Source organism: Haemorhous mexicanus, chromosome 10, assembly GCF_027477595.1.
Source record: "Haemorhous mexicanus isolate bHaeMex1 chromosome 10, bHaeMex1.pri, whole genome shotgun sequence".
Taxonomy (NCBI): domain Eukaryota; kingdom Metazoa; phylum Chordata; class Aves; order Passeriformes; family Fringillidae; genus Haemorhous; species Haemorhous mexicanus.
In genome coordinates this window covers 2,154,483-2,181,342 of record NC_082350.1, presented here as the reverse complement: position 1 = coordinate 2,181,342, position 26,860 = coordinate 2,154,483, and the positions used below count along the sequence as shown (strand labels likewise).

Here is a 26,860-nt window from a genome sequence, read left to right as displayed (position 1 = left end):
TTGAGTTTGAATGTATGCTTTAAAAGTCAAAGACTTAATAAACATTTGAACTGTCCGTGTTATTCAAGTGACAAGAAGAACTGGTGACAATCATACTTGGGAAAAACAACACATTTCCAATCAACCATAAACTCCTGTTGATATAAATAGAGCAGAAGTCAGCTGACTGGAACATTCCCAGAGTTGGCATTCCCTGCCCTCAAAGCTGCCCCTCAAGCTCTCTCAATTTTTCCATCTGCTCCATCCCTTGAAGGGCAAAGTATTACCTGCTGCTACTACAATTCTGGTACAGATACATACTTGAAAAGTAAATGTTATTCATGCATTTTATTTCCATAAAAATAAATAACTTTCTACTGCTAGTCCAGCTGAATATTGGGAATTGCATCCACCTGTCCACAACAAATTCAGCCTACCTACAGCAAGATTCAATGCACTGATAGAGTTGTGACTTTTTTACTGCTATTCCTTTGTGGCCCCAGTGTCCTTGTGCAGTGCAGTCATCACTCTGGGGCAGGGCTGTGCTCTGGGCTCCAGACTCCCAGTGCTGCTGGAGCCCTGTGGATGGGATGGATGCCCTTAGAATGCCTAAGGGATTTCAGCTTTTATAGTTCAAATCCTGTGCTGCATTAGTGCATAACTTTAAACTTCATATAAAGTGTTAACTACTGTCTTCACATTTTGGTCAAAAAAACCAATTCCTCTGGGCCTGAGGCCCCAAAAAGTACAAACAAAAGTGAATTGGGGGGAGCAAACTGGGGGTAAATGACTTCAGTACCTGAAGCTGTAATTGCAGAATTAACCCCTGGTATGTAAATGGACCAAACTTATAATTGTCTGAAAAACTGGTGCCCATTGTCCAGCTTGGGTGTAGCCTCTGGGAGGCTTCTGCACTGCCCAAATTGTATTTATTGAAGGCCTTTAATAAATACCCACTTTATTCTTGGAACCTTGTCTGGCCTCTGCTCTAGGTAGCCCCTCCAAGGTATCAGCTGGCACACCTGACTGGCAAACAGAGGAAGGAATGTGCAGGGCTGGAGCCAGTTCCCTAGGTAACCAAGAGATGTTTTAAAAGGGAAAGTGGTGATAAGTAAATAAATGCACACAATAAAGGCCCACACACATGACTAACTTTCCTAGATACCATGGACAATAGAGGGGCAGAACATGGAAACTCATGGATCTGTGGAGAAACAAATTCCTCCCTGGTGAGATGGTTACATAAAATACCCTCATTCACAAGCTCCTTGTGATTCCTGGAGGGGCTGCCTGGAACAGAGGCTAGACCAGATTAAGAGAATAAAGCAGGTATTTATTGAAGGCCTTCAGTTGTTGTTGTTGACTAAGAAATGATACAGACTTACTAGAAGGCAGATTGGTATAATGTGTTGTATATTTGGAATTGTTCTTTTTTATAAGTTGTTTTGATCTAGGTGGATGTGATGGGTTATTTATTTAATACACTTTAGTTGATTGGTTAATTAACAAGATGCTTTTCTTATAAATAATCTTTGAGGAAAACAACAAAACAGAGAAGGAAAACATCACCTGCAGGCTGTTTATAATAATAAGATATTATTATTTATTTTTAACTCCCTAAAGTCTCTCAGGCCAGTTCTGGGAAAACTTATCTGGTTTACTCTCTCTCTGACCAGGCTGTCACATCCACATTCAACAACCACACCTTGGGCAGTCACAGCCTCCCAGAGGCTACACCCAAGCTGGACAATGGGCACCAGTTTTTCAGACAATTATAAGTTTGGTCCATTTACATACCAGGGGTTAATTCTGCAATTACAGCTTCAGCTATTGAAGTCATTTACCCCCAGTTTGCTCCCTCCAACTCATTTTTGTTTGTACTTTTTGGTGCCTGAGGCTGTGGGGTGTCCTTGGATCTCAGGCCCAGAGGGATTGTTTTGTCTGACCAAACTGTGCAGACAGTAACTGACACTCTGTGTGGAGTTTGGAGTGATGCACTGATGCAGCACAGGATCTGTAAAATATAAAAGCTGAAATCCTGAGGCATCACTTGCAGGCAGGCAGGAGCACTCTGCCCCCAGCCCTTCTCCCCTTCCCTCTCCATGACTTCCCCAGCTCTCCCATCACAGCAGCTCCTGAGCAGCAGGAGGTTTGCAGAGCAGGAGTCCCTGCCCTGGGGCTGATGTTCTGTGTGTGGAGCTCAGTCTCCTGTCAGTGCTCAGCCCAGGGCTCCCAGAAGCCACCAGGGTCACTGAATGCAGCACACCCCAGGAACCAGGCCTGCTTTAGAAGGATCCAGTTCTAAGCCCCACCTTGAGCTCTGGCAGACTGATGGTGCTGGCCTGGGCAGGGGCTGCTCCCTGCACATTGCTGACACAGGGCAGCAAGCATTTCACACCAAAAAGGCACCTTAAAGTTAATTAAAAAATAGGTTACTGTTGGAACAGTAAAAACCCCCAGATTTTATTTAGATGGCAATAGGAAATCATTAGAGTTTGGAATTATAGTAAAAATTTTGGGAACTACACGCAAGGTCAGTCAGTTCCCAATGTGAACAACTGATTTTGACATAACTGGGAGTGTTTCTGGCAGAAAATTCCCTTCTCAATGAGGTTTTAATTTCTTTTTTTTTTAATTCTCCCCCCCCCAGGACAACACTGGAAATGAGAAAATTGATATGAAGGACTAGAGAGGCCCCCCTGACCCCCCCCTTGTCTCCAGGGCTGACTGAGAGGTGCTTCAGGGCTGCCCCAGGTTTGCTGCCCCTGTCCCTGTCCCCAGCAGGATTTGTGCTGCACACCTTGAGGCTCACTGAGCACTTTTAACTCCCCACAGAGATTAACCCTTGCAGGGATGCTCTGCAGTGCCCAGGGCCAGGGTCCCCAAAATGCACCTGCAGCATTTCAGGCCTTGCAATCAGGAATCAGCTGGGAGACCACGGCACCCAGAAAAGAAAGAATTTTGACTTGTGAGTACAATAAATCTTGTACTGCATGAGAACCTTAAAATCCAGCTCTTTATTTTATCCATGAAGGCCCAGAGTGGCTGAATATCCACAGAAGAATTCAGTACAGAAATGAATACAAGTAATTTTCCCTGCTAGAATTTCCTTGGATAATCTTTCCTTTCCAATCTTCCCTGGATAAAGTTGTACCTTGATAGAAAAACCACACCTATTCTGGAGAGGTGCCTATGAAATCACTGGCACAGTGCATTTTAACCTGCTCTGTGCCCCCTCTCTTTATAACTGCTTTGATTCAATTCCCTGGTCTTAATTAGACCTAACTTGTTACAAATAATTTAATAATACACTCATCAAAATCTTGAAATTTACAGTCTGTGACCTTCTGCTTGTGAATATTTAAATTATTTAACTCAGACAAACTACAGAGTTGTTGGGAAAAAAGATTTTGAAGTTGGATTCCAGCATTCAAATGGAGGAGAAAGTAACAGAACGAGTCCAGCCTAGATGAACAGACCACATTTCCATTTTTACAATGAGATTTTAAATAAAAACAACCAAGAGCTGGTGAGTAATACACTGAATAGAACTTCCCAGAGATTACTTTCAAATGATTAAAAAAGAGAAATTAGATTATCAGACTTCTCACAGGCAATTCTGAATTGAAAAGTTAAATAATAAACTGTGCAGTATTCACTTCAAAATCACAGAAGTTACTTGCACAGGAGTTTGTTATGCTACCTGAGAACCTGAAGTAATTCCACAAATATATAAGCATGGATATATGTGCATGTGTACCTCAAAACCAGAAACCACCAGAGCTCAGGGAGATGTCAGACATTAGATTATTCTCCAATCCAGCAAACAAAGCCACAAGGATCCAGGATTAGTGGGTTATCAATTTAAATGGTTAAATGAAGGCTAAATTTCAATTTTAAAAAATTGAACATCAACACACTAGTCCCTGCTGTAATTCAAAAAAGCTGTAGTGGCTTAAAAAACTAAACTGTGAAATAATCTGTCTACACAACACAATAAATCAGGATTTAATGGCATTTTGGCCTTAGTCTGTGTTCCAAGCTGCAGTTCTCGGAAAAAAAAAAAATCAATTTCTAGGAAATACTTTGATTTTTATCAATAGCTGTCAAATTAAATTCAGATGAAGTACATATTTGGTGATTATGCTAATCTCTCCACCTTGCTCCATCCAGGTTATTCAAGTAAACAAAATGTAATCTGTAACTTGTAGAAAAACCCCACTTTTGTTAACAATCTCACCTTCTGGGTTGTGGCTGATTTTGCAGGTCTTGTTTTGCTCATACCCTGTTTATTCAGCCACTGGACACTGACAGAATCCTTCAGGAGTGAAAAGAGCAGCATTCCCTTTCCAGAATGAGCCAATAATCCCCAGCCTCACCAACAGCACCCAGCCAAGCAGGGCTAAAGCAAATTCTCTTTTACTCTGTGCTCACACAGGGAGCAAACACAAGGAGGAAAACTGGATCCAACTTGCTTTATCCATGGAAAAACTCTGTCGTGTCCCACTCCTCTCCTGCATTCTGCTGTGACCTCTGGATAAAGCTGTCCCAAACTCCCAACTTTCGCCCAGTCTCCTGAGGAATCAGGACCTCACAAATATTAGAACAAATATTAGAAATATTAGAAGTGACTGCACAGCTTTTTAACAAGTGCAAGCTCTTTAGAGTTGCAATGATTTTGTTGCACTCCCAGCAGCATCAGATGCAATGCACCCCCTGCCCATATGGATTTCTAGCAACACTTCCAGGAGCTTCCAACCAGCATAAAAGAACACTTTGGGAGTGGTTTTTGATATTCTGGCACCCCATAAGAACCTTTAATGGCAACTCTCCAGAGAAGCTGCAGCTTGCTTCCATGTAAAGCCTTCCTGAGCAGCTCCAGAATAAGAACCTTTCCTGACACCTTTTGCTAAACATTTTTAATGAAGATTTTTACTAACATTTAATGGGATTCAATAGATTTGAATGGCCCAATTTTCTGAAAAAGTTTCTTTTTCTGAATTTTGTAGTACCCCACTTTGTATGGGGGGGGGGTTTGTTGCTGTTTTGGTGTTTTGCTTGGGGTTTTTTGAGGGTTTTTTTTTCTGTTTTGGATTTTTGTTGTTGTTGTCTTTTTCTGGTTGTTTTGTTTTGAAAGAACTTCAGCTCAGCCTTCAATCTTGAACATGCAGAGTTTTACATCAGGGATTAATTACAGACATTATGCAACTCCCCACCTGATGGTTTGTGCAGGTAGTTCAGAGATTTTGCTTGAATTCAGCAGGATTACTCCTGCCATCATAGAGGGAAAGGGGCTAATCTGACACGGGTGTTTTCCTGCTGAGAAATGCCTTGATGAATTGCTTTTAATCTGAAGAACTTTCCAATCATGTAAATTCAGAGCATTCTGTCAGTGAGCAGGCCCCAGTCACACAGCTTTGGTTTAACTCATGCAGAAAGAGTGACAGCAAATTCAGCAGCCTGTCACCTCCTTAATAAAGCAATTACATAAATATTACTGTCAAACTCCAGAGTCTATCAGGCAATGTCCAAGGGGCTCTGAGCAGGGGCTGCAGCTCCATCTCACCCCTGCAGCTTCCTCTGTGCAACTGGAGACAAGAGTCAGTGTGCAAAAGGAAAGAATATTTCCATTTTTTATCATTTGTATGTTAGTTTGCTTGGAAATGAAATGCATCAATGCAGGACAAATACTCAATCCACTGGCCTATTTATTTATAAAACAAACTCTCATAGTATATTATCACACCTTTTCACTTTGCATCAATTTCTGCCTTTTTTGGGGTTAGGGTTCCCTAGGAGCTGTTATTGACACTGAGCCTTATCCCACAACAATTATTCCATTTATCCCCCGCTTTATGATGTTATAATTGCCAGCAAAAAGAACCTTTAGTGCTGCATTATGAACTGTTCCAGGAGGAACTAAACCAATAAAGCCTGGCTGCATCCCCAAAATTCTACATCCCTCCCCAGTCACCCAACACCTTGAGCTTACCTGTGGCGTCGTGTGTTTTAAAAATGTTTAAATGAGTTCGGTTGTAAAGTTGGTTATCCCTTTTATAGGTTAAAAATATGGTTTGGCCCTCGGTTCCCCCCATGTACTCCCCTCACAATGGTTTCTCCCGAAGTTGTTTACCCCTTGTTTTCCCGCCAATGGCTTGTCCCTCAGGAAGACTGATCCCTTGATCCTTCCCTTTATGCCCTTATAGTTTATTTCCTCCCTCCTGCTCCTGCCCGCTTCCCCTGTCATTGTAACCACCCCCCCCCCCCTTTTATTTGGAGAATTCTCCGTGTCAATCATCCCTTACTCGATGTATGATTTGCCTCCAGAGCCTCTTCCCTCCCCTGTGTGATCCTCATTGATCCAGCTGTATCCCGCGCCCCTGCCCTGACCTTCGTTTGTTGGTCACCTCGTGTCTCGTCCTTTCATGTCCACTCCCTTTACCAGTGCCTCCCCGAGCCGTCCTCCTCTGGCACCGTCCCTGGTCCCGCCTGGGAAATAAAGCTCCTTGGCGTCCATGCAAGTGTCCGCTCTCTCCTTCCTTCATCTCGGGACCTCGCAGCCGCACTCCCGCCTGCGCCACCCAGGCTGCAGACAGCACCGCTACCCCGGGGTTCCGGAGAGAGCCCGGCACTGGCCGATCTTGGGGCCACCTCTGGCCACGGGAGCGGCTAGCCGGCACTGTCCAGCTCCCGTGGCCACAGAGAAGGCTACACTTACCTCTGTTACCACCTGGCAAGACTTGCTCAGCTGCAATTCCTGCGGCTCCTGCCCCATGCCCGGCCCTGCTCCAGCCTCTGCCTTCAAGCAGCCCCAGCACAGCTGAGCTGAGGTCCCACCACAGCTGCAGCAGCAGGGAGAGGCCCTGAGCTGCTCCTGCCCACTCCTCCTCAGCTGGCACCAGTCCTGGGCCTCCCCTCCACCTGCCTACTGATCTTCCACAGGAATCTAAAATCTGCATCTCTGAGCTTTTCCCTCTCCATCGAGTTTAGCAGGATGGTAAAAGTCACACAAACTGCATCTCCCTGGAAAGGCTGGCCAAAGCCAGCACCATTTAAAACCCTGGCATGCATCTCTTTTTAGCCTCTGCTGTTGCTTTTGCTCCTCAGTTTTCCACCTCAACCTCCCACGGGAGGACACTGCTCGTTTTATGTAAAAGTGCTGTAAGACATGAGCAGCAATCATTCAGCTTCCAAGGAATGCTGTTGCTCTGCTTTTCCTCTGCATTCAGTCACTCAGCTGCCCTGAATGAAGCAACATGAAAAATGTGGGGTGCTTGGAAAGTACAAATAAAAGAAGCCCCCACAAATGCTCATATTGATCTCTGTTCAGAAGAAAATTAAAAATACTTGCCTGAAAATCGAGATGTATGGCCACTGAATATGGAGTCCAAAGACATTTCCATTAAGAAAGATCCTACTGGAAAGGCACCATGGAACAATTCAATTCTAAATACTCCAAGTACTTTGAATCTTCTTGCAGAAGTCAATGCCAAGGAGCTCCATTTCACCACAGGCTCACACAGTAAAAGAGGAGCCAAAGAATGTTTATTGGTGAATATGCAGGCAAGTACATGCTCTTGTGATCAGTTTGATGACAGGTTTTAAGAGTTTAATTTTGAATTAATTTCCTAACAACTCTTTCAAAATCACACACTGGGGGGTACACATGAAAACATGTACAGACACCAGCTGATTACCATGATGGATCTTTAGTTTCTGTAATTTAGCATTAACGAGCCACTGATCACTGATTGTCTCCCAACCTTATGCACATCAGCCACTGTTGTACTTGTTTCCATTGGTTTTTAAAATCTCTTAAGCATTTTTAAATCCAGAGGGAAAAGAGGTGGGTAGCTCATACACAAGAGGTCTTTCATTAGAAAAAAAGAAAAGCTGGGGCTTTTCTTTTTTTCTTCTTTCACTTCTCTTTGTAGCAGCTGAAGATCTGCCTCAGAATTTATCCAGCAAAAATACCAATCTTCCAGCACTGCTATGAAGAGCTTTGTGGTTTTTTTCAGAGCTTGTAACTGGGTGAGAGGTAAGTAACACGTGCCTTTTGCCACAACTTTAGAGGTTTACAGATGAGTAAATTAGCTTTAAAAAATCAATACAGGATTTCCTTTAAATTTTATCTATTACTGCCTGCTGGAGTTTGCTGTCTAAACTGAACAAATATTTCTGAGTTATTTATTACAAAGAGTATTGGCTAGGAAATCTGCCTCTTGTTCAGTGCTTATTTCACACTCTGCATCTTCTCCTGTTACATTCCTGATCCAGACAGCCCAAACGTATTTCCCCCCAATTCCTTTATTATGAGGGGAAAACTCCCACCCTCAGCCCTTACCCTGTGTAAGGCTTGCACATTACATTTTTAACTTGTCAATGTCTACTTCTCAACAAGACCAACCAGAGAGTAAATGTACTTCTGCAATTAGTTCTTTAAAGGGAGATTTACAGTGAGATTCCCAGGATTGCTTGGTTTGTAATCTTTGGAATTACTGAATTCCCATCCAATTAGGCACAAGCTCTGAGCAATGAGCCACCCTGACTCAGAGCATCTAGAATGCAGATAAAAATATCGTTTGTTTAGCTCCTTGTAGGGACAGGGAGCATCTCCTCAGTATTTGCACATGATCAAGGAGAGCAGAGACTCTGAACTCTCCTCTGTTATACCAAACAATAACAGTTTCAATGTGGATCTGATGCTCCTTTCAAGCAAATATGGAAATTAAAGGAACACCCAAAGCTCTATCTCAGCCACACTAATCCTGTGAAACCAGTGACTCACCTAGTAATGGCTTTCCATAAATTAGGCAGCTAAAAATGGGTAGGAAGCATGAAACCATTCACAGTTCCTGAAGTGTAAATTCTCTCACTGCATGTGAAGAAAATCCATGGCAGTAAAAATAAGAGATGAAGGTGTCAGCACCCATCATGTTTAAATATGCTGTTAATAATTCAGATTTTCCTCCCTTGGAGCCGATGGCTTCAGAATGATCCACTCTATTTCCTTCCTCAAATGAAAACTGAGTTGCTGCTGCTTTCTTATCCCATATGTTTTCTTCCCAACCATGAGAGGAGAAGAAGCCCAGGTGGCCAAATGTGTTGTTCACAGTGGAACAACGATGTGAGACAGGAAGGCTGGTTTTTCAAAATGTTCACAGCTAATTCTTGCTTTTATCCCACCTTTTATTTTATGATACCTGCTGCAGCAGCAATGTGTGTGCTGTCATCCTCTACACAGCCATGGACGTGACTGATGGTAAAGTGACAAAAGTGACCAAAAGGAATGCCCCTCAGAGGTGAGTGAAACAGGAGGAGCTGCAGGAGGAGGAGTCACTGCATCTTTGGGAGCTGCACTCCCTTGGACCTGCTGCTGTGGGCCTGGCAGGAACAGAGTGCCAGGGGCTGCCACTGGGACTGCTGCTCTGCACAGGGGCACCAGGGTAAAAGAAGGGTTGAAAACTGAAATTTTAGGACTGGTTTCTAAGCTTAGCTGTGAACTAAGACAGCATGATTATACAAAAAGAAAAAAAAAAAGAAAAAAAACCCCAAAAAAACAAACAAAAAACCCCAAAAAAACCCCACCCAAAACACAACTAAAAAGCGGTGCCAGACACAACAAAGTGCACAATTTTCTCATGACACAGGAAGGATCATGACAGAGCATCCCAGAAAAGGTGGGAACAGCATGGCCTCACACTGGGAGCTGGCAAAGGGCTCAACACTGTGACAGCTCTTGACATCCTGCCTCAGTCACTCTGTGGCCCTGACTCGTGTGAAATTCTGTTGGCATCCTGCTACCAGGAATTCTGAATATCAAATATTCAGCTCAAGGTCTCTTATCTTCTTATTTCCAGAGCAATAACATCTCTCATCAAAACCATTTGTTCTACCCAAACCAGTCTTGCTGCATCTACTTCCCATAACTTCTTGGGGTTTGTTTATACTTTGCCAAACTAAACAAGACCTTGAGAGAACAGAAGATAGCAGTGCTTTGCTATTAAAGGCTGAATTTTGCACTCATGTTGCTCCATTCCTTCTGGACCATGCACCCACTGAGATCTATTCCTTTCTGTAATTCCTTCTGGTCATGGGGACAGATGAGAGATTGCTCTTGCAGCTGCTCTTGCTTAAAGTCAAACTGTCTAACCAAAAGAAAGGCTTAGAATTTTATTTTTAATTTAGTTTTTTTTTTTTTTTTTTTCATTCTAAGTTGCCTGTGAGCTGGAAGCAACAAACACTACATCAGTTTAGGCTGTTCTTAGAAGAGCAGAGGAGCCCCCACAAAGCACAGGCAGTGCTAAGGAGGAGCCAGGGCTGTGTGATAGATGGGTAATGCAATGATTGACTCTCACAATTAACAGACAAATATCATGTGTATAGGCTAAGAAAAGTTTTATAGATTTATAGTTATGTTGTACCCCCTCACGTGGTTATCAGAGGACATCTGGGAGGGCTGGCTTGTCACTATGGAACACCTGAGCTCAAATCAATTTGGGGAAGAGATCTCCACCACTGGACAGTGAAGAAGGGCTTGATGGATAGAACTTTGGGAGGGGTTAAAGGGTTAAAAAGGGAAAAACCTCCTTTGTGAGGGGGCTGAGCACATGGCAGGGAAAATCTTTTGCTCCCAGCAAAAGCTCCTTTTTTCTTTATTCAGTCTTCTGTTGTATTTTTGATAAAGTTTAATAAACCTTTCTAAACTATGAAAAGTGAGTAGCTATTTCTCACAGCTGGGATTTTCCAGGGCCTTTATCTCCCTCTCTGCCCAGCAGGTAAGAACACCCCTCCCTCAGCAATGCCCACAGCACAGCACCCATGGGCTGTGCTGATGCAGTGCACCCCAGCATTGCTCAGCTCCCATCAGAGCAGCAGCACAGAGGTGACACACACAAATAAACTCACAGTGACCCTTCCTTAGGGCCACTGTACAAACCTGCTGCCTTTGCCCAAATGAACTTCTGCAAAAACAAGAGGGGCAGGTTGTTCCTTAAAAACTGAAAAGGCAAAGGAGCAAGTGACCCAAGAGAGAGGGCAGGCAAGTGCTGCTGAGGGGCACTGAGTGTTGTTTAGGCAGGATGGCAATAAAGGAAACAAGCAGCAGGTTTGTGGGATGCTCCAACATCGGAGCAATAAACCAGAGGGGCCAGCAGCAACCCCTGCAGGTGCTCTGAGTGTCTCAGGCAATCCAGCACTCTGTGCTCAGGGCAGCTAACTCCTGGCTCAGGTGAAGCCTGGCACAAACCCTGGCACTGCTGCTTTGTGCAGAGGCTCAGGGACAAATGGGAGAAGAACAGGACAATAAGGTGCAGCTCTGCTGGGCCCAGCAGAGTCACTGATCTCAGCTCCTGGAGGCATGGCAAAGCCTGACTCCCCCTGATGTGCCACTGAGAGGGAGATCCTGGAGACCTAGCTCTGCTGCTCAGCTCCAGCTCCTGGGGCTGTGTGGCTGTGACACAGGAGAGCTGCAGCATAGAGTGAGGCTGGAGCAGCAGGGCAGGGGATCCAGCAGGGCAGGGCATCTCTGCTGACATAACCTGAACCAAGGCTTTTCCCCAGAGCTCTGCAGCCATGAACATTTCCTGGCTCACCAGATGCATTTCTGCCTTTCTTTCTGGGATAAACCCCATGCTGTGTCTGAGCCTGGCAGGACCTGCTCAGACTATTAAAGTGACTTTTTTTAAGAGTTATTACAATTATGTCAGTCTCTTGTCAGCCTGTCAGGATCTGTTTGCGGTGCAGGGTGCATCAGGCTGCATTCACCACACAGAGCACAGGGCACTGCAATAGAGCAGGGATTTAGGACTGCAGCTCCAAGGTTATTTTGACACCACAGAAGTGGAAGCTGCACCAGACAGGAAAGAGTCCCAATTGCCACTAATAACCCTTTAGCTACAACATATAATCTCGAGTACTTAGCCAGCCATCTAACTACCCTTTATCTCCAACAAAAAACCCTACTCCTTCCTATTCCCCTCTTTTATGTTTGAACTAACTATTTTCTCCAGGTGTTTTTTTACCTTGTCATAATCCATTACCTTCATATGCTTTGATCTTTCCATAGGGAATTTATTTTCTCTCTTCAAAGATCTTTTCTAGTCAGAAGATATTTTCCCCAGTCCACAGGCTCTGTTCCATTCAGATGTCCCAGCATGATGCTTATTTTTCCCTGTCTTTTTAATTTTTTTTTTTTTTAATTTTGAACATTTAAGAACTCAAATTTCAAATTAGAACCAAGCCAGGCAAGTTTATTCCTGATGACACAAGATGTGGCCTCTGATGTAAAATCTAAAGGACAAACATTGTGTACACACTGCTGGAGCAAATTCACTCCACAGAAGGTTTTGTGAGGCAAAATAGTTACAGGAGAGCAAAGATATTCAAAGGTCAGTCCTAGACCAACAGTTGTTATTCTGAAGGAATCCATAAAATATATTCTACATGGCTACATTTGCCTTAGTTTTCCAAGGAGATTTTAATTCTTCTTTGGTTCATTTGTCAGTGTTTCTCTTGTGTAAATCTGTGCAGTGCTGAGGTTGCCAGCATTGCAAGAATCAGTTTGCTTTCCTTACATTTACATGACTGGGGACAGACAGGCAAGAGAAGGATGCTGGATGCATCCTCTCCCACCTGGGATGGTATTGTATTATTACAGCCCAGGATTTTCCTCTTCTATGAAGAGGGCCACATTCTGTGCAGGCAGGGGTCACCCACTGTCCTTCTGTGAAATAAATTCTCCATTTCTCTGATGCTGTGGGCACAAACTTAAAATAATTGCTCCTGGTTTGCTGCCATTGGACTTGCTACAAATGATACTTCCACATGGAGAGAGTGAGCACCAGCAGCACATCCTGGGTACAGCAAAGTGCCCCTGGCAACAAAAAAAAAAAAAGATCTCTGCAAAGCCAGATCCCCAGCCTGGACAGGAACCACCCCAGTGGACTGGAGATGAGGCCCCAAAAACAAAATGTTAAATTCCAGCATTTAAATTTGTCAAGTAACTTCTCCATTGTAGATATTCTGAACAACAAACAGAACAAATTTCCAATCCCAAAACAAGCCAACTAATGCACACACACAGAAAAACCACCAGCCTCTCAGGGCTTGATTTCCAAAGAAAGAACAAAACACTGCATTGTCAAACAGAACATGCTTGAAATCATAATGCTCATATGTAAAATAGCACAGCATCATGGAAAATTCTGAATTGATCTTTCTTTATACACATTTGCACAAAGCAACTGTCTTTATAAATAGCAGCAATTTGAAAAAAAACCATCTGCATGCTCCCAGGCAGAGGTGTTTGTTCCTGTGCTGAATATCTTCCCACCTAAAACCTCACACTTCTTGTGGAGTGTTAATATCTTCTCTTAATCCTTGTAAGGCCAACTTGTCTTTGTGATCTCTGATCTATGTGATCTATGTGAGCTGTGCACCCTGAGCACTTTGACACACCCAAGAGCAAGTTCTATGTACAAAAAAATCACATAGCTATTTAGAAATACAAAATGCACCACAAGTAAAGGCTTTAAGAAGTAAAGGCTTCTCAAGAAGAGCCCTGCTTTGGTTATGGCAGTACCTATAAGGAGTTCCCAGCTCCAAACAAGCTCCCACTACTTGGGCAATGGTTTAATAATTGAAGATGACCAAAGTCCTTTTCTTGTTTCTTCTTCTTCCCTTTGTTGTGCTTTGCAGACAGAAGGCAGAGACAGCAGTGATTTCATTCTCTGCACAACAGAGAGGCAGAGTGATTTCTGCACATCCCAGCCAGGCTGTCCTCGTGTCCCCCTCTCTCAGCCTCTCTGTGGCTGCAGCCAGAAGGAAGCAGCAGCAATCTCCTCTATGCCCAAGCCTGCTCCTGAGCCAGCCCTGCTGCAGGGCTGATGGACACACATGGGCAGCAGAGGCATGGCTCAGGCAAAGCTCCTGCATGCACAGATCTGTCCTGGTTTGATTTCAGCAGGGCACAAATGCTGTTTGCCCTCACTGCCCGTGTCAGTGCAGACTCAGCCTGTGCTGAGGAGCTCTGACTGAAGGGGTGGCCCCACACCACCCCCCTCTGTCCCTGCATGTTCTCAGCAGGCATATCTGGAGTCCTGGATGCTCCTTCAGGAAGTTTGGAGAGAGACAGAGCTCTGTTTACAATGTCAGGTCTCCATCCTGAGAGGGAACTATGCACCCAGGCCTGCTGAGAGTCACAGCAGCTCTCACATCCTCACACAAATGCTGAGGCACTTTTGGTGCTCTCACTTGGCATCTCAGGGCAGAGGAAAAGAAGCCTTGTCCATCATGACAATTCTCAGTTATCTCTGCTGCTCCCAAAAAAGGGATTTGCCAGGTAGGATCTTGTCAGAACAGAAAATGCAAAGGCTGTTCAGAAATTCAAAGGTTCTGTAAGAAAGAGTTGAGGCCCTCACCTCAATCCCTCACATATTCTAAATTAATTTTCTTCTGACCCCAGCCCACATCCAGTCTGTTCTGTTATGAAAGAATGGGCAGAGTTTGCCTAGTTTATTCTCTCCAAGAGACAGCCAAGAAGAATAAATGCAGATTATTGTACTTTGACCAAATTAATGGAAATTGTAGCTCAGAGCAGAGGGATTCCCTTTGTTCACCTGATAACACAAAGGAATTACTGCAATCCTGTCTCCTGACTGACAGGCTGACAGGATGTTCCTGTTGCTACTCCTTCATCATTTACCTGCAAAATCCCACCAGCAACCTGCCCCATCAATTTCAAAGCAAAACAGAGACAACAGAAATCAACGTCAGCCACTGCAAAAGATCCCTTCCACTAGAGGGGTTTTACAAATGATGACATGTTCCCAAACAGTGAAGCACAAACACTCTGCTCCACTTGGAGGAAACAGCTGCCTTTGCTGTAAACACACAAAGAAGTACCAGAACAGACCCAGAAACAAGCACCAGCACCAAAGGACAAACAAACAAACAAACCCCCCCCCCAAAAAAAAACCCCACCCCAACAACAACAACAACAAAACAACACAAAAACCACCAACCAAAAAAAAACCCAACCGACAAAAAAAACACCAAACCAAATCAAACCAAACAAACAAACAAGAAAAAAAGTGAAGTTTTACATTAAACGAACATTTGGCCAGCCACTGTTTAGGTTTTGTTAAATACCTAATATTTTGCAATATTTGGGGATTTTTCACATTCACTCAGCAAAGTAAGTAATGCTTAATTCATTGGGAGTTACCTTCTAAACTACTCTTGGCTACTTTTCTAATGTTTCCCTTCACACTGTGCAGTGCTCCTGCAGTGCCCAGAGGGAAAGCACCTTGTGCAGAAGGATCTGGCTCTGAGCTGAGCCTGATTCAGTCAGCAGAGTCAGCAGCCACCTTCTGGGGGTTCTGGCTTTGCCTTCCCACACAGATCTGACCTCCTGCACCCCTTTTCCCTTTGAGCTCTTCATCCCCTCAGGGGCTTGCAGCCCCTCAGCGCCACCAGCAGTGTGACTGCTGGAGTTCTTCCCCTGGAAAAGGACCTGCAGATTCCTCCAGGACCACAGAGAGTGCTGAGAAATCCTGGAGCCCCTTGGTCACTGCCAGCACACAGGAATGGGGAGTTCTAGGGAGGAACTCTGCTCTGTGGGGTTCCTGTTTCTTTTTCCAAGGTTCCAGAGAGGAACTCTGCTTTGTGGGTTCCTTGTCTCCTTTTCCAAGGTTTTTCAGAGGAATTTTGCTCTGTGGGTTCCTTTTTTCTCTCTCCAAGGTTTTCCAGATCAGCTCTGCTTTGTTGGTTCCTTGTCTCCTTTTCCAAGGTTTTCCAGAGGAATTTTGCTTTGTGGGTTCCTTGTTTCCCTCTCCAAGGTTTTTCAGAGGTGCTCTGCTCTGAGGGTTCCTTTTTTCTCTCTCCAGGGTTCCAGAGAGGAGCTCTGCTGTGTGGGTTCCTTGTCTCCTTTTCCAAGGCTTTCCAGAGGAGCTCTGTTCTGTGGGGTCCCTGTCTCCCTCTCCAAGGTGCAGACCCTCTCTTGACCCATACACACAAACACTTGGAGTTGTTCTTCCTTCTGCCCAAATATTTCATGTTTGACTCTGATTGTTTTGTTTTACTCCAAGTCCTTTCTGCATGACAGGTTTCACCCTCCAGGCTGCCCTGGGACAGGAGGGGCTGGCACAGGCAGACCAGGACTGAGCAGGATTTGTTTCCACAGCTGTGCTGGTGAAGGAGCTCTTGAGCAAGCAGCTCTCTGGGAGTCAGCAACAAGAAAAACACCAAATGCATTGTGCCTAACTGGCTTTGCCAGGTGGGGGTTAAACAAGAAAAGCACCTGTCAGCTGTGATTTCTGTTAGGAGATCATTCTACTGCTAAGACATCTCAGTCTGCACAGAACTTAATCAAATCTGCTCATTCTTCCCTAGAGTCAAGTGCATAAAAGTGATTGTCACTGCAAGGGCCATGAACAGGCTGAGGGAAAGGTCTGTGCTGCAACATTGCTGCTGCTGAGGCCACAGATCAGTCACAGGGACAGAATACAAGAGAACACATCATTCATGGACATGCAGCAATGAGACTGATGTGGAAAATGTCATTCCTGCCAGCATGCCCCAGGTGTGGGGCACATTCTGCCTTCCCATTCCCTCCCCCATCTCCCTAAAATGTTCAGTGCAAAAAAAAAAAAAAGCATCAAGGTGTTAAGTGACTTGAAATATTTTTGTATTTGTATCATCTAGTAAACAAAGTTGCTGAAAAATATCATTGTGTGATCTTCCCGTGTGTGTGGGAGAGCAGCTCAGCTGTCAGGGAATGACTGTACAGCTCCCTGCTGGAAAGAAGAAGTCAAACATTTCACAAGCAGACTTTTATAGCCTGCTGGGATCCCTGCTGAACACTTGGGATATCCAGGCTGTCAGTGGCTTCCAGGAGGATTTCTGCTGATTCATCCTGGCAGTGCTCACCCCCAGGTGAGCTGCCCCAGGTGCCAATCAGCAGAAATGCTCTCGGCATTGACACCAGCTCAGCAAATTCTGCCTTCAAACCCTGGGTGAGCCAGTGGGACAGGGGTCACCACCACACCCCAAACCCCATCACCCTCTGAGGTGCAGGAATCAGCCCAGCACCCAGAGCCTTCTGGAAGGGCTGCTCTGTCACTCAGTGCCCTGGGGATGGCTTTGCTGCTGTTGATTAAAGCTCTTTTTTCCTTTGCTTCCCTTCCCCTCTCCCCCCTGAACTGTCACAGGCTGCCAGGTGCTGGCTGCAGGTGCTGTCTCTGGGCACACCTGGAAGTGGATTCTGCTGCAGATGTGTGAGGGGAATCTGTCAGAGCTACCAGCAGACCCAGCTGCAGTTCAGAAACAAGTTCAGCTCAGAAACAAGTTCAGTTCAGTTCCCACAAGTCAGCCTAAAGACAGTGAGGGGGAGAGGGGATGAGAGAGTTTTGTCTCTTCTTTTTGTACTGCTCAGGATCACTGACAGCAGGAAGGAATGCACAGGCACAGAATCCCCCTCCAAACTCCAAAATAATGCACAGAACACTGCCCCATGCACAGTCTGTGCCACCAGCTGGAGGGGGCCAGCAGAGCAGGGCTGTGTCCTCTGCCTTGCTGCAGCACACTCTGACTGTGGACCTGCACAGGGCAGTCACTAGCAGACAGAGAGGAGCTATTTTTGGATGTGAATTCAAATGAACAAATGCAATTTCCAACCACTGACCTCCTGTAGTAGATAACAAGTGGGTTTAGGGATAATTAATAATTTTCATGATTTCTAGGAAAGCTTTATCAGGATCCTTACATCTCTAAAATGCTGACACATCACACGATCCCAGAGCTCAGCGTGTGAAAAAGCACTGAGTACATCACAGCACCCCAGCTCCCTGAGGCTTTCTGGGTGTGCAGGGGATGCTGAGAAGGCCAGGCCAGGTCCCAAAAGCTTTCCCTCATGGATGCACACCTGCCCTCACACAGGCTCCGTGCTGTGAGCTGAGCACTTTGGGTGGATCACTCCCTGTGAGGGTTCAGAGACTGATGCCAGCAAGAAATGCAGCTTGCATGGGAAACCCACTGCTCACCTCCTCCAGAGGTACAAAATAATCTGGTATGAGGAAGAAGATCTGGAGAGGCAGGGAAGGTGCTGGGCTAGGGATCCATCCAGCTTCTGATGATGCCTCAGGATTTCAGCTTTTATATTTTACAGATCCTCTGCTGCATCAGTGCATCACTCCAAACTCCACACAGAGTGTCAGTTACTGTCTGCACAGTTTGGTCAGACAAAACAATCCCTCTGGGCCTGGGATCCAAGGACACCCCACAGCCTCAGGCCCCAAAAAGTACAAACAAAAGTGAATTGGGGGGAGCAAACTGGGGGTAAATGACTTCAATAGCTGAAGCTGTAATTGGAGAATTAACCCCTGGTATGTAAATGGATCAAACTTATAACTGTCTGAAAAACTGGTGCCCATTGTCCAGCTTGGGTGTAGCCTCTGGGAGGCTGTGACTGCCCAAGGTGTGCCTGTTGAAGGCCTTCAATAAACACCCACTTTATTCTTTTAACTCTGTCTAGCCTCTGTTCTAGGCAGCCCCCCAGGCATCCCCCCCTGCCCTGGCCAGCAGCGCTCCCTGCCTGCTGGGAGTGGCCCCTCCTGGTGCTGCAGGTGGCAGGGACATTTCCTCCTCCTCTGCTGTGGCCTGAACCCCCTCATTTGCTATAAACACATCTGGTTTTATTACAGGGACCACTCTGCTCTGCTAAGGCAGCACCTCCAGGGAGCAGCTCCAAAGCTTCTCCCAGACTCTCAGGGCCTGGTGAGACCCTTGCAGAGAGCTGGGAGCTGACACCAGGCTGCAGCAGCCTGCACTGAAGATGAGAGATGAGAAAGCTCACTTGCAGAGAATCTGGGTTTTGTTCTCTGTGGGAAGAACACAAACTTTTGCATTCAAAACAAATTTAATAATGCATTCCAGTGATCTGCATTTTTCCAAGCTCCTCCATTCCCTCCCTTCCTGAATACCATATGTTCTCCCATTCTATCAGAGGGATTTCTGTGGCATCCACTGCCAGTGGGTTGAAAATCAAAGTTATCATGGATGAAACGTCGGGATCTTGAATGTTTGGGAAACAGCCAAATGTTAGTTTAATTAACTCCAAGGTACTCAATTATGAGTGACCTTTTCAAACAGAACCAGAGAAGAACCGAGGCTGGAAGCAACCTCTGGAGATTATCTAGTGCAACCATCTGTTCAAAGCAGAGCCCATTAGATGGACTTGCTCAGGACACCATCCAGCCAGACCTTTCATTATTTCCCAAAACAATTTTCAAAACGTCTCTCCTCAACACAGGCACTGCAAGGAGTCCTTCAAGGAGTTATTTGAAACCAAATTTTCCAACTTCATTTCCTTGAATGCAAAGAAGTGTTTTGATAATTTTGTAACAACACATTTTCCAGAATAAGAAATAAGAAAACACACTTTTGCTACAATGAGTGCATTTTTAATACTGTTTGCTTTTCAAATTTCAATTACTAATTAAAAATGTAAATTTTCAATATATAAATCTCCACCTGGATCTTGTGGAAGCATCTTAAAAGAAAACCAGCACCTCTCCAGTACCAAGCACTAAGAAGAGTTCAACTCAACACTTATCACTGTGTGTTTCTTCTCTTCAGCTCCTTTCCAGATCACCTGGGGAGTTCTGGAAACTCTTGTGGACACTTTTTGCCTGCTCAGACTCCAGCCCATGGAGCCCACTGGATGGGACAGGACCCATCAGAGCTCTGGGCTGTTCTCACCACACAGCAGCTCTGCCTCTGTCTCCAGCTGCTTGCAAAGGCTGCTGCAGTTCTGTGTGGTTTCCATTTCCACAGGTTTCAAAACAATGGAACCTCCACTGAGGGTCCCCTCACAGCACAGACCCCTCACAAACACAAACTTCCAGCTCTCTGCTGCTTCCAAACACGCAGTGCCCACATACTGGAAACCATGCCCATACATCTGCTGGCTCACACTGGGAGTGCACTGCAATGCAGTGAGTGAGCTGAGAAAGATGAGAATGTACTTCAAAAACCCCCAAAACCAAACTAAAACAAAACAACTCCTGAAACATTATGGGGTTTATCTTCTAAAAGGTGATCACAGGAGAATCTCTACTTTCCAGAAGAGTTGTCTTTTGAGGCTGTGATACTGAGTCCAGGTGTAAGTTAAACCACATGATAAATTAAATTTTTCTCTCATTTATTCCGAAATATAAATATTTTAATTTTACTTATTAAATTTTTAATCTAAAAAGATCAAGGTGGATCACATAATTCAGATTATTTGGTCAGAAACCTCCATTCTAAGTATATCACCCAGTACAGAAGTGGCAATATAACTGCAACCAACAAAACACTTGCAAAGGTACAGACAGCTCTATTTCAATGAGTTACTCACTAATGTACACTGAAAAAACATGAGGTTGTCATAGCTGAGCAGTTAAAAAAACCCACTTTGCAATCACTTGATGCTTCTGGAGTGAATAATGCAAAAGGCTTTAGAGTGCTCAGCCCCAGCCAGGGAAAAGGAATTGCATCATTACAGAAAGCCAGGCCGGTTAATTGCAGGTAATGGCCATGAATAATGACAGCAGCGAGTGCTCAGTGACGTAGGGGAGGCAATATTGTCCCTCTGAGCTGGAAGTGCTCCAGACAAACAGTCTGGTCAGCCCCAGCTCCCTGGTGCCTGTCAGTGCTGCTCCTGCTGGGGCTGCACACGTGTGGCTGCCAGGGAGCAGCTCCCATGGGCTCTGCACCCAGCGGGCTGGCAGAGGGCAGGGTGCAGTTCAGCACTTCTGGTTTCCTGGCTGGTCATTAAGGACTCGAATGCACAGAGCTGATGCTTTGCTGGACTGGTCTCTCTCTCTTTTCTCCTGCTTTCCACCCTTTTTCCCTGGATGTGGCCACTTGCTAGAAAGCCCAGTGGCAGTCAAGGAGAGGGAGAGCATGGAACCCATTCCTCTCCTCCCCTCAGCCCGGCCTGTTCATCCCCCAGCCAGGAACATTCTCAGACACCTGCACACAAACATGGCTCTGCCTGGTGCTCTACAGCCTGTTCACTGATTCTTCAGGAAGACATTAATTATGGAAATAGTTCCTGAAGAAAGAGAAGTGTTCCTTTGCCAGACCAATTCATCTGCTGCTGCAGCCACTCTCAGTGCCCTGTGAGTCACTCCACAGCTGGAGATGTCTGTGAAAAAAGCTGGGAGTCAAGGGGAACAAGCTGTGGTGATGCACAGCAGAACAAAGGAGAGCTAAGTCACAAGGAAAGGGATCTCCAAACGACATGTATTTGGGTTTCATCTACTTCATATTAGCCTGTTTGGAAGAATGTTTATTAGGACACAATCTTTGCCTGCACTTGTCACCTACCCTTCCCATTAGCTCCCTTTCTGAGACTAGTTCCTTGGCTGAGGCCCTCAAGACACCACACAGTTTGATCTCTACGCTTTCAAACACTCATCACCCAAATATCCAAAAGATTTATGACCTACCTGGGCCACCCTTACTTCAAAGGGCAAGGTGAGTGTATGAGGAACAACACTTCATGTGAGCTGGCAGCATTTATTTCTGTTGCAATACATGAAGCTGATCTGTGTCTGCATGACACCACAGGAGAGCAAGCCAGGGGAAGCCAACAGTGAATAAAACACATGAATCCCCCTGGTGATGTCTCCAGGCAGCAGATTAAACAGCAGCTCCTACTCCTTAAAGGCTCTTACTGAGACCTGTGAGCCTCAGAACCAGCACAGGGGTCAGGACAGAGCTGTGCTGAAAATGGGCTGCTTCCCACTCCTCAACATCCTTCCCAATGTACACAGCCCTGCTGCTCTGAGACCAGCCTGGTTATTTTCACTACAAGCTCTATTCTATTTCATCCCCTAGCTGAGAAGAGCAGCTCCACAGCCCTGGTTGTGGGAGCCAGCCTCAAGCCATCATCTCTGGCTGGCTGCAGGAGGAGGCAGAATGGCAGCAAATGTCACTCCTGCCCTTGGCTGGCTGGGTCTGAGGCACTGGCCACCAGCTAAGGAACCCTGAGAGCTCCAGGGGACTCCCATCTCCCTGCCCCCAGGATCCACAGAGCCCTCGAGGAACAGACACAGCCTGGCACAGCTGCAGCCCTGAACGTGCATCCCTCCATTTCCTGCTTGCTGCACCTTCCCAGGACATGCCCTGGCTCAGTGCTCTCCTCTAAGGCACTGAACTCCCTGCAAGCAGGGGATCAGGACTGTGAAGGGGATTATACTGAATTGTTTGTCTCTGCTGATTAGTACAAGAAAAGGGCAGGGAGATTTTGACAAGTTTTATAAAATTATGCCCAGAAACGCAGGGCTAAGTACTGCTCTTTAGACAACAGGAGACAATAGTCACAACATTCTTCTCAGAGAAACTGAACAGACACTCAACCAGAACAGACTCACTGCTACTGCTGGAACTATTTTAATCCCACCCAGTTAAAACAAAGCACAAGAATAATTTTTTAAGAAGCTCTAACTGCTGCCTAGGGAATGAGGTGGGATTTTGCCCCGGGGGGAGCCAGGTGCTTTGCTGCTGTCTCACAGAAGGTGTCCCCTGCAGTGGAGCCCGTGGTGCTGCATTAGTGCAGTCAGAGGCACCCTGCAGCCTGGCCACTGACCTGGCTGAACAGCAGATGACAGGATGCCTTGAGTTGCTATTGTATGGGACTGCCCACTGAGCTGTGACCATTGTAAATGAGACAAAACCACCACTTCACCTGCTGCTCTTGGCCTGTTTTCCAGCCAGGAACAAAGCCCAGGAATACCTCAACTCTGAGCACCATTTTGTCCTTCACTGCTTCTCACATATCCTCCAAATGAGTTTGTGTGCTCTTCCTCAGACCTGAAACAACTTTCCCAGCTCTACTGGCAGGTCTCAGCTTTCCCTGTTCTTGCTTTAAATACCTTTTATGTCCTTCTCCTTTCATTTCATTTCATTTCATTGATGTTACAGCTCCCCCTCCTCTGCCTGCTAAAGGTGAAGTTCTGTTACCTGGATGGATCTCACCTGCCCTGGGTTGTGCTCACTGTGAGAGGCCACAGGCACAGATTCCCACTGGTATGGATGGTGTGGCTCTGCTGGGGTGACACACAACCACGGCTCACAGAAAACACAGTGAATAAGGAACACTGTTCTCTGGCTTCCAAAACAAGAGTGAGATCAGGCAGAACCTGCTCCGTGTCAGCTCCAAACCAACAGGGAGCTGCTTCCACACACTGCACAGCTCCTCACCCCAAACACTACAAACTGAGTATCTGACACCTTACTGAGAGAACAAAGCCCACCAGGAGAAATGAAGTACAAAGAAACAGGAAACACAAAGAACGCCCCCGAGGTTCAGACACTCCCCAAGCTGGAGACCTCTTTCTGAGCTGGAAACTGAGAAAGCATTCTGGGAACAGCTCAGCACAGCCCTGTACCTGCCCTGAGCAAACCTGGCAAGCTGCTGCAGGGGACAGCACAGGGGCTGGGTGGGGCTGGCACCTGGCCCAGGACAGGAGATCTTTATCCCAGCAGTGAAGTCACAGCACCCTGAGTGTCAGTGCAGGTCTGCATAGGCACAGGAGGAGCCCAGCACGCCCACAGCTGGCACAGCAGGACAAGGGACCTCCAGAGACCATGTGGTGCTCAGCAGCAGCTGGCTCTGATAGCCAGGCAGCTCCAGCTGCTGCTGCAAGGCAGGAGCCAACCCACACTCACCTCTGTGCCTCAGCAGCAGCTCAGCAGCTACTGGGACATGACATCCATGGAGATGTTCAAAGGAAAGGTTTCAATACAACATCTGGCAGTGAAACAGAAACCAACTGACACTGTCAATGACAAGGTGCTTGTTTGTCTTGGTTTTCTTTCAATTATCAAACTGAAAGTCCATTTGGCTAAATTAGACAAAACCTGCTTTCCCCTTTTCCTCTAGTTTTTGTCAGAAGAAGTATGACCAAGTTATATCAGGACCACCCTTTCTACTTAATTTACAAATACTCTCCTGAAAGCCTATATACACCAAAACTGAAACACACACAGGTTATGTTAAACATCATCTGATTATTGCTTAGCATCAGAACAGCTCAGATTGTACAAAACTGCAGCAGCAAACTCATCTATTAATCATTGAAGAACAGCTCATGTACAAATAAAAGTGTTTGATGTCATCATCTGGCTCAACATAAACACAGCCAGGCAACAGAAGCCTACAATGAACTGGCTCTAACTGACTGGCTTTGGTATTTGCATAAGGAATCTTCTATTAGAAAGTGTCTTTTTTGAATTCCAAGGAGTTCCTTGCTTTAGAAATATTTTGGACAGCATGAACAAAAGCTTCTGTCTGAGATATTATATAGGAAACAGCATTCCAGACAAAAGCTAACATTTCAGAATATGTGATTGCAGACTCTATTTTGAAAATGCCTCCTGAAGAACAGTTGGTTATTGGAAATATTTTTAAAGCAATTTAATCACAGATCTCCAAGACAGTGTGCACTCCTCATGTTCTCTGAATCAACCAAGCTCCAGTCCTTACAGGATCACCCAGTACTAGCACAAATGACTGTTTGTTTGAGACATCTCCCTGGGATCTCCCTTAAGGGTCACTGGGAATAAGCAATGAATTGAGGCAATAGTAAAATAATGCATTCAGCTGCCTGAATCCTTTTGTGAATGAAGAGGGGTCTGATCAATTCCAATTTAGCTCAGTACATTTCTGATCTCAGAATGGACTTTGGGCGTTTTTCATCGCCGCCTAGCAGAGAACGCTAACACTTCCATTAATGCTCCATGTAAAAACTTGGAACAGGTATTTGGAGAGATGGGAACAAGAAGGAAGAGATTACTATCAAGCACTGCTGACAGGAAGCCATTGGCACTGGAGAAGGTGAGGCTGGACTGATCAGACAGCTCCCGTCTGCGAGAGGACATTTCATTAAACGCGGAAAACAAACAGGACCCGTGTGCCGGGGAGCAGCAGCGCCGGGTGACTCAGGCTATTGAACCACCCTGACTCGAACCTGTTGAAGATCTTGGCCCAGCCTTCCCTTTTCAGCATGAATCCGACTAGAAACGTGTCAGTGACCCCCGGGCTGCTGGGTAAACACGGAGAGAGCCCATCCGTGCGCTCAGGTGCAGCAGCAGCAGCAGCAGCAGCAGCAGCAGCAGCAGCAGCAGCAGCAGCAGCAGCAGCAGCAGCAGCAGCAGCAGCAGCAGAGCAGCAGCAGCAGCAGCGGGTCCGACGGGCGGTGCTGCCGCAGCTCCGAGCGCGGCACCTGCCGAGCCCCCGCCCTGGCAGCCGCCTCCATCCCCGGCCGTGTCCATCCCTGGCCGTGTCTTTGTCCATCCTTGCCCCGTGTCCATCCCCGGTCCTCGTCCACCCCCGGCCCGTGTCCGTGTCCATCCCCGGTCCTCGTCCACCCCCGGCCCGTGTCCGTGCCCAGCCCCGGTCCTTGCCCACCCCCGGCCCGTGTCCGTGCCCAGCCCCGGCAGCAGCGGTGGCCCCGGGGCGGTGCGGGAGGGCCGGCCGGGTGCCCGGCTCTCCCCGCGGTACTCACATGGCGAGCGGGGGCTGCGCTGGCTCCCTCTCCGGCAAAGATGGCTTTCGGCTCCGCGCCTGCTGCCAGCCGGCTCCTACTGTTGCAGGCTCTGTTGTCGGGAGAGGAGGGGTAGGCACCGGCTACTGAGCATGCCTGCGCCTCGCATCACAGGCTGGGAGCGGGGCGAGGCTCGGAGTGCCCCTCCACACCCTCCTGCCCGCGGCGGCGGTCCCGGCGCCGGCAGCGGGGGCAGCCCCGGCCCGGCCCGCAGCGCCGGGTGTGGCAGCGGGGTGGGCTCGCTGCGGCCGGCAGCCTGGGGGACAGGTGGAAACCGCCGGGTGTTTGTCTAAGCCCCTTCTTTCTGCCTCTCCTCGCTAGAAAGAAACATCCTTGAAAAGGAGAAGAATGACGGAAGGTGCTGCCGTTCGATCCCACGCTGTCGTGCGTGTCGTTTCATCCACTTGTGGATGAAAACCCACAGAGCAAATCCAGAGACGGTGAAGCTACTAGATCAGGCACTGATTCTGGAAAGGTTGGAAAGGTTGTGTGTCAGAGGAAGTGCAGCCCGTGCTCCTGGCTTAGACGTCACCTCACACCCTCCATGAACATCAGCACCTCCCTGGCATGCCCATTCCCCTGAGCAGAAGTGAAACTCTGAAACAGCACATGTTCCTCTGCATCCAAACCAAGGCCTTCACATGCTCTTAACAGAGGTGAAGGAATAAGAAAGTCAGCATGATTTTTCAAGAAGGGGCATTTAACACTGCTGCCCCAACCATACCTTGTTCCCTTGTAAAAATATGCTCCACCTGTCGCTGCCTTCACTAATTTTCCGTGGGTGGCAGTGGCACTGGCCATTCAAACCAGGTATTTGGGTAAGGCAAGTGGCTTTGCTAAGTATCTGGACCTCAAATTTTGGGGTGCCTGTTGGGAACAAAGTGCAGCAGTGTCATCAGATCAAATCTATGTTTTCTGATGTGGAAATCTAAGAAAAGGTGAATTGTTCCTCAATAGGCAAAGGCACCACAGCTACTGGGGGTGAGCAAGGCATCAATCCCCATTTTTCAGCTTGTTACTGACCAGCTGAGTATTTTCATGCAGAATGTAGCCAGAGAATGTGACATCACCCACAGCCCAGCCATCAGGACACCCAGCTATTGCCCAAATCCAGGCTCAGGTGTTACCACAGCCTGACTCATATGTAAGCCATGGGCTGTCAGCTCTGAGGGGATCCAGCTCCTTGGGGAACTATGGAACTCTCAGAGTGACAGTCACAGGAACCCCTCTCCCTTCTCCTCTGCTGTCTGAGAGCTTGCTCACTGCACTAGAGACTCCTCACACCT

At 46.6% G+C, this 26,860-nt stretch overlaps 1 protein-coding gene across 2 annotated transcripts in view; it reads right to left on the bottom strand.

The window, feature by feature from the left end:
• Window positions 1–25,758, bottom strand: part of LOC132331499 (vesicle-associated membrane protein 2-like) — a 57,430-nt gene extending 31,672 nt beyond the window's left edge. The window contains exons 1-2 of one of the 2 annotated variants that reach the window (XM_059854917.1): window positions 25,536–25,758; window positions 6,370–6,468 (exon numbers count right to left, since the gene is read on the bottom strand). In XM_059854917.1, coding sequence (XP_059710900.1) covers window positions 6,370–6,468; window positions 25,536–25,537 — 101 coding nt within the window. In that variant the 5' untranslated portion in view covers window positions 25,538–25,758. The remainder of the gene's footprint in view (window positions 1–6,369; window positions 6,469–25,535) is intronic. The other variant, XM_059854918.1, reaches the window with a different exon arrangement.
• Between the last annotated feature and the right edge of the window lie 1,102 nt (window positions 25,759–26,860).